Consider the following 8,666-nt stretch of genomic DNA (forward strand, 5'->3'; position numbering starts at 1 on the left):
ATGAGCAAGGCAGATGGGCACGGGCGAGCTCGGGCGACGAGAGCGCAGCGGCGACGCGGCCATGCGTGGTCAGGCGCGCGCACGGGGCTCATCTAGGGCGGCTTCGGCGAGCATTGGCGGGGCGTGGGCACGCGCTGGGTGAGTGCGAGGGAGCGTAAGCGCAGGCGCGGGCATGAGCGCCAGCCATGGCGGACGGTGGCTGTCGGAGCTCGCGGGGACTGCGCTAAAGGACAAAGGCGAGAGGGGGAAGGCGAGGGGAAAACATGGGGGCTCACAACGACGGTCGGGCAGGCCTCAGGGAAGCTGGACGAGGTCGGAGCTGGGCGAATCGATGTGGCGGCCGAGGTGCACGCCGGCGAAGGGGAATGGCGCGAGCGACAATGGTAACGCGTCGCGGCCCCGATCCAGCAGCGAGGAAGTCGTAGGCCACCCAGGGGAAGCCCCTGGACACACCGTCTTGGCGAGCAGCGGTCGGCGGCCACGCCAATGGAGGTGGCACGGCAGCGGGAGCGTGGCGGGGCGGCGTTGTAGAGAGGAGGTGGGGGGAAGAAAATATCCCGATGGAGAGAGGAGTGAGTGGGCGAGTGGAAGGGAGGGGACTGAGGGGGTAGGGGCGATCCTTATCCCCTCGCCCTCGACGCTGGCGAGGTGGTCGGGCGGAGCCCGCCCCTGTAGCGATCGCACCAGGGGAATAGGGGGAGAAGGCGACCGGTGGGGGTAGGTGGGCTGGCTGGGCCGGCCCAGGTGGGCTAGGCCCAGTGGGGGGTTTCCTCCTTTTATTCATTTTTCTTTTGTTTTTGTTTTCCTTTTAAACCTTTTTTGGTTTTTCTTTTTAGTTTTATTTTATTTTTAGTTTTATAAAATATAATAGTAGCCCCTAAATTTAGTATTAATAATTAGACCACCGCCCTAAATAATTTGGCACATCAATTAAATATTTTGCATTTGTTTATTATTTAAAAAGCATTTAATAATTGTTTTTAGCCCCTGTTTTATTGATTTTTTGGACATTTAACTACTTTAGAAAATATGGGTTTCAACATGAGAAATATCCAGGGATTACTTGCCACACTTTGAACATTTTTGTTTTCATGTTTGACAAATTTGAATTTTGACTCTAATTTGAATTTGAAATTTGAATTGCCTTTGAATGCAAGGAAGGGTTAGCAACTGTAAGAGTGATGACATGGCACCATTAACTTGAAATTACTATAGCTTAACAAACAGGGTGTTACAGGACAAGTACCAAGTGGCCGGCTTTGAATTGTGAGTTTATGATCCGATGAATTGTGACTTTTTGCGGTGCTTTGTGATGGGTTCGATCTTGCGGTGCTCAATCTCAATGACAGAAGGAGACATGACACGCATGTATCGTTGCCATTAAGGATAAAAAGATGGGGTCTATTCCTACATGACTAGATCTTGTCTACATGATGTCATCGTTCTTAATGCATTACTCCATTTTTCCATGAACTTAATACACTAGATGCATGCTAGATAGCGGTCGATATGTGAAGTAATAGTAGTAGATGCAGGCAGGAGTCGGTCTACTAATCTTGGACGTGATGTCTATATACATGATCATTGCCTTGGATATCGTCATAATCATTTTCTCTTCTGTCAATTGCCCAACAGTAATTTATTTATCCATCGTATGCTATTTTCTCGAGAGAAGCCTCTAGTGAAATCTACGGCCCCTGGGTCTATTTCCTATCATATTATTTTCAGATCTGTTAATCCAAATATCTAAAAATACTATACTGCACTTTTTCTTTACTTATTTTATTTTGTGTTTTGCAAGATCTATTTGTCCAATCTCATACAATTTAATCTATCTCAATACCGAGGAGGGATTGGCAACCCCTCTTACGCGTTGGGTTGCAAGTTTTTGTTATTTATGTGCAGGTGCCGTTTACATAGTGTTGCTTGGTTCTCCTACTGGATTGATAACCTTGGTTTCATAACTAAGGAAAATACTTACCGTTGATGTGATGTATCGTCCTCTCCTCTTCGGAGAAATACCAATGCAGATACAAGCAATCACCACACCCAGTGGTGGAAGCGTCACATGGGTGGATGATTATACGATCGTTTATCCTAGTTTAGTATGCATGTAGTTGTTCATTAACGTGTGTGCGAATGTTGTGTATAGTCACTTATGTAATTAGATGTTTAATTTAGTTATGCAATCATGTTCTGTAGACAGAATATAGACATTGTGCAGGTAGAGCAAATCACATCGCACACGGACAAAACTACGGACCCCGTCGGTGATGATTTCATCAATCGCTTACAATTGTATACCAGCAAGCGTTGCCCACAACACACACGGCTTATTAGCAGGAATCGTCTGTGTTGTTATCGATCTTCCCACACAATTCTGATTACTGACCTGTTTGCCGCGTATCAGACATATCTTGTTAAGATGAATCGTTAGTGTTTATTTTGAATCACCGAAAAAATTCATCCAATTGAGCTGTTTGCCGTCTATCGCACAAACCTTGATCTGGCTGACTGTTTGCGATGATACGGAAGAACACAAATCTTGATCTGGCTAACTGTTTGTGTTCTTTCGTATCACCGCAAACAGTTCATCCGAGTGATCTGTATGCCGTCTAACGCACACACCTTGATCTGACTAGCCAGTTTTGTTGTTTTATCTCATCGCAAACAGTTCCTATGAATCAAATGTATGCCATAATTTGCACACACACCTCTTTCCTGAATTGTATTTGATGTATCCGCCATTGCACACAGTTCATTTTATTGGTGACGATTTTATTACCATACCATTTACGATTCATGCATCGCACACAGTTTGATCGAAGGGTTTTCGATACATGTGTCACGTTAGGACCATCGTGCAGTAGGGTATATATATTTATGATCTATCGGCCACCACCAAAGGCACAACAAATTGAGTTTGGATTTTTGACCCCTCTCACTGCATGGGTCGTCATCATGGTCTACTCCATCATGAACGCCGACATGTACCGGTGAACGAGAGAGCAGATCTCCGAAACCTCTCCCCCCTATGATCCTGCACTGGGAGAGAGCGAATTATATTTTTTTGGAAGCGCTACTTGGGACCATCCACATTCGTCACAATGAGTCATTATCCTTTCAAGTCAGGCGACATGCGACACGTGTACCGCCTTCTTCGCACACATCTAATTTGACCGGTCTTCGTCAACATCATCGTCAACAACATCGCCTCTGCAAAAACCACAACTGCATCATATACAAACCCACGTGTTCCGATTTACTTTCAAATTGAGGTTGTCGCTGCATGTGCGCTTGTACTGTTCATGTTGTTTAGCGCATATAGTATGCTCAAGATATACATGATAATAATTGATTTAATCATGATTATTTTTTTGTGAAATTGATTATCAAATTGTCTAACTTTCCAATAAAACAATACGTCAAAATAACCCGCTACAGATGAGGCCTATTTTAAGGCAGATACTATTTGCCGTCCATGGGTGGGAAATAGTCGACTCAACGCCTTTAGATGAGCCAGTTGGGCCAGCCCACCTACAGGTTCGCGTGATGTTTAGTTTGCTTGTCGTTGTAATTTTTTTTACTATTTTTTATTTCTTGGTTTTCTTTCTTTCACGTTTGGTTTTTGTTCTGTTTTTCTTTCGGTTTTCAGTGGTTTTGTTTCGATTTTTTCATTTTTCTGTTTTGGTTCTTTTCCCTTTCCCTTTTATGTTTCTCTTTCTCTTTATCCTTTTCTTTTTTGTGTATTATACAAAAAGTTCAACGTGTATTACAGAAATGTTCATCGCACTAAAAAATGTTCATCCTATAGTAAAAAAATGTTGATCCATATATTACAAGAAAGTTCACCGTGCATTATGAAAGTGTTCATCATGTACTTAAATAATGTTCACCATATACGAAAAAATGTTTAATTTGTATTTAAAAATTGTTTAGCATATATTACAAAAATGTCACTGCATTTCAAAAAGTTCATCGTATATTTTAAAAAAGTTCAGCACACATTATTAAACGGAAATGATCCCGAACGTTCAGGATTTGACCATGGCACATTGAACGTTTTTATGGCAATTTTAGGATGGCAAGTTTCGTTGACACTCACGACAATTTTCTGGCAAAAAGTACACTAAGCATGGAGTTGCCATGCTTGCCATCTAAAACTGCCATCGAAAATGTTTGATTTGCCAAGGTCAAATCCAGAGTTTTCAGGCATTACCGGGGTTCTTATTAAAATGTTTATTGTGTATTAGGAAAATATTCAACATATTTAAAAAAAATGTTCAATATGTATATAAAAATTGTACAGTGTATATGACAAAAACGTAAATGTTCAGAAATTTCAGAAAGCACACGGTTTAAAATAGATCATATTTTAGAAAAAGTTCAAAATACGAACCGACCAAGAAACTGGGTCGCTAAGATGAACCAGATGCTACAGTGCACCAACTGCTAGATTAACTGGTTGGCTACAGTGCGTTCTCCTACACTCTACACTTACTGCTTACTGGGCCGGCCCATTGTGCTCGTTTCAGGCGTCACGCTCACTGTTTGACGGCGTCATACAGGAGTATGGGTGACCACTTATGATGGATCTTTGTCTCAAAAAAAAACTTATGATGGATCTGAGACTTGATCGACCCATCAAGTCTAGCAGGTAGCAAAACTGCTATAACTGGTTTTTCGGAAGAGACAATCAACTCAACGAAGAGGTGGCATCTCGTCCTGGTCGATAATGCATCACACCGACTGAGTGGAGCGGCGGGAGCAATGGATTCATCTTTTGAATCTCTTGAACGAGTGGCGACGACGCGGCTGCGCTGCGCGCGCACCCGGATGTCGGCTAAGTTGGTTTGGAACGAACCATCGTGTTTGTGCCATCACGTGGCAGCGTATATGTAAGTATATATCTACCTACAACCGAAAGGTGACAATAGTGGACGTTCCGGCCTGTCTTGGCACGTACATGGTGCTCGTTGAGTTGTAAAGTTCCACAATATAGCAGCTAGCCAGCACTCCGTCTGCAGAAACTCAAGGATCAGCTAGCGTTACATGTATATGGAGGCAATGGCGCGTTGGGTGGATGTCAGTGTTTTGCAAAACGCGCCGCCGCTACCCGTCTTACGTTCACACACACGCCACTACGAGCTGCCACCAAAATACCTCCACTACGAGCTGCCAGCGAAATATCTCCTGGGACACCTCTTATTCCACCACCACCGGCCATCAATCAGACCCACTCACGTAGATAAATTTGACTATAAATGCTCCACACAGCCATGCCGGAAGAGCCATCCCACGCCCTGCGACCTAAGCTACAACCCAGAGCACCACTACGTACGTACGTGCACTTCCACTCCCGCACTGCAAAGAAGCAATGGCGTCCAAGTCCACCGCTTGTTTCCCGGCGCTCTTCCTGGCGCTCAACCTCCTCCTGGTCGCCGGCGTCCGCGGCCAGAGCCGCAACCCGTGCCCGACGAACGCGCTGGCCGACCTCAAGGTGTGCGCCGACGTGCTGGTGCTGCTCAAGCTCAAGATCAACGTGCCGGCCAACCAGCAGTGCTGCCCGATGATCGGGCAGCTCGTCAAGCTCGACGTCGCCGCCTGCCTCTGCGCCGCCATCAAGCTCAGCGTCATCGGCATCCCCATCAACCTGCCGCTCGACATCCCCCTCGTCCTCAACTACTGCGGCCGGAACGCAACCGCAGCCGGCTCCAAATGCTCGTGAAGTCCCAACATAGCTGATTTAAAAAAAACATGCATGCATACTACTCCTACCTACGTACGTACATTGGTGTGCTTAATTTACCTTCTCATGTGTGCCATAGATTTGTTGTTGTATCCGTGGATGTTTCGTTGATTGGCATGTCGATGAACATCCCAAAGGGAAATCGCAGAGTTGTTTGTGTTTTACTGCAAATAATAAACGTTCCTCCAGTTTGTCAACTGCAAGTGACTGCTAATTTCTCCCGTGTATGTCCAAGCATAAATATGATCTTCTCTCTATTCATAGGAGGATGAGACGGATGTCACATATGTTGGTCCGCTTATCTCTCACTTGGTTGGTGAGGTCACCAAGATTGGATTGGATGATGCAAGACCGGGTCCATGTTTTGCGACTTCACGGCGTCTTTGCGTAAATCTAAATCTCATTCCTCGAGAAAGAAAGAAACAAAAACCGCTCAAGAAGGCGAAGATTTCCACCCCGACCCGAGTTTCCACATGAGAGGCATGTTTTGGAATAGCAGAGGTCTTTCAGACTTGGCTAAACATAAACACGTCGATGATTGTGTAAGAGAACATGGGCTGGATTTTGTGGCAATTTCCGAGGCTGGTAAGTGTGACTTCCATGCGAATGTCCTCGATCACCTATCAGGTGGTTTCGACTACACATGGCATTCCCTATCAGCACATGAAAGGTCGGGAGGAATCCTATCTGGGATACAGACCATAACCATGGATTTGTTGGCCTTTTCGACTGGTGAATTTCACATCAAGTTCCACCTATGAAACAAGGCTGATAATTTTACATGGAGCCTGGTCGCACTCTATGGGGCTGCCCAAGATGAGCATAAGTCCGCTTTCCTTCGGGAATTGGTGAACCTGGCTAAGGATAACCCATATGCAATGCTTATTGGAGGGGACTTTAATATCCTTAGATACAAGGAAGAGAAAAATAATGACCGTTTTGATAGTCACTGGCCTTTCCTGTTCAATGTTGTGATTGCCAGTTTCAATCTTCGGGAAGCCAGTATGTCGGGGCGGCAATTCACTTGGGCCAATAACCGATCTGTGCCGACATATGAGAAACTCGACAGGGTACTCATGGATACCGAATGGGAGTTAAAATATCCTCTGGTAATTGTACGGGCCCTTGAGCGTATCAAGGCATCATCAGATCATGCGCCCATCATTCTCGATACTAACTCTACAAGCACATCTACGCGCCGCCCTTTCAAGTTTGAATTGGGATGGTTGCACAGGGATGACTTTGGAGATATAATCAAGAATGTATGGGAGAGGCCCGCCATTGGTCATACGCCTATTCAGAGATGGAACTTGAAAATTAGGGCCATCAGGTGGTATACCTCTGGATGGGTGAACCGCACCAATGGTTTGTACAAAAAAGAAAAATAACGTCTCTCCGTCATCATTGATGACCTTGATAAAATCGCAGAGACTCGCATCTTGTCGCAACAAGAGATTGAACTAAAAAATCAATCCAACGAGAAGATCGCATGTCTTTTGCGAGAAGAGGAAATCAAATATTACCACGATCAAAAGCCGACTTTATTTTGAAGGGAGACAATAATACACGATAATTTCAATTGGTTGCCAATGGGCGACATAGGAAGAAGTGTATCTTCTCTCTTCAACAAGATGAGGGGCGGATCGAAGGTCAGGCGGAGCTCAAAAATTATATCACTAAATACTACAAGTCTCTTTTCGGGGCGCAAGATGAAGGGAATTTTACCTTGATGAGACCCGGTCAGATGATATTCCACAAGTCTCCGCAGAAGAAAATAATATCCTTACGACACCATTCTCGGAGGAGGAGGTGAAAGCTGCGGTGTTCCAGATGGAACTTAACAAAGCTCTAGTCCCCAATGGATTCCCCGCAGAGTTCTATCAGAATTTTTGGGAAGTCATCAAGACTGACCTTTTGGAGTTGTTCAATTGTGTTCATGCCGGCCGACTTGAGCTTTTTAGGCTTAATTTTGGTGAAATTGTGTTGCTGCCGAAAATTAAGGAGGCTGAGCGGATTCAGCAATATCGACCCATATGTCTCCTTAATGTTAGCTTCAAGATTTTCAACAAAGTGGCCACTAATCGGCTCAACACGGTTGCAGACCATGTCGTCCGACCATCTCAATCTGCTTTCATGCAAGGAAGAAATATACTCAATGGAGTAGTGATCCTACATGAGACCGTTCATGAGATGCACCGGAAAAACATGAGTGGAGTAGTTCTCAAGATTGATTTTGAAAAGGCCTATGATAAGGTCAAATGGTGCTTCCTTCAATAGGCCCTAAGAATGAAAGGATTTTTCGATAAATGGCGCGAGTCGATCCAAAATTTTGTTACTGGAGGTAGTGTGGCCGTCAAAGTAAATGATGATGTAGGCCATTACTTGCAAACAAAAAAAGGACTACGCCAGGGCGATTCGATGTCCCCAATGTAATTTAACATTGTTGCTGATATGTTGGCGGTTCTGATTGAGCGTGCTAAGCAGGACGGTCAGATTGTAGGAGTAGTGCCACACCTAGTGGATGGTGGCCTCTCCATTTTGCAATATGCCAATGATACAATTCTTTTTATGGAACATGACCTAGTCAAGGCTCGAAACCTGAAACTCTTGCTTTCGGCGTTTGAGCAAATGTCGGGCCTTAAAATTAACTTCCATAAAAGTGAATTGTTCTGCTTTGGAGAAGCCAGTGAGGCGGCGGCTGATTATACTGACCTGTTTGGTTGTGCACAAGGCCAATTCCCAATTAAATATTTGGGAATTCCGATTCATTACCGTTGTCTCAATTGCGGAGTGGAAACATGTAGAGGAGCATTTAGAGAAACGATTGAGCAGTTGGAAAGGCAAGTTGCTCTCTGTTAGAGGACGACTGGTCTTAATCAACTCTGTTCTCACAAGCATGGTTCTCTATATGCTTTCT

At 44.7% G+C, this 8,666-nt stretch overlaps 1 protein-coding gene across 1 annotated transcript; it reads left to right on the forward strand.

Moving 5' to 3' along the window:
• Nucleotides 1–5,281: 5,281 nt before the first annotated feature.
• Nucleotides 5,282–6,123, forward strand: LOC109753975 (cortical cell-delineating protein). Its single transcript, XM_020312895.4, has one exon. It carries the CDS (start codon nt 5,378–5,380, stop codon nt 5,726–5,728), a length of 351 nt encoding a protein of 116 aa, XP_020168484.1. The 5' UTR covers nt 5,282–5,377; the 3' UTR covers nt 5,729–6,123.
• Nucleotides 6,124–8,666: the final 2,543 nt, after the last annotated feature.

Source organism: Aegilops tauschii, chromosome 4, assembly GCF_002575655.3.
Source record: "Aegilops tauschii subsp. strangulata cultivar AL8/78 chromosome 4, Aet v6.0, whole genome shotgun sequence".
Taxonomy (NCBI): Eukaryota; Viridiplantae; Streptophyta; class Magnoliopsida; order Poales; family Poaceae; genus Aegilops; species Aegilops tauschii.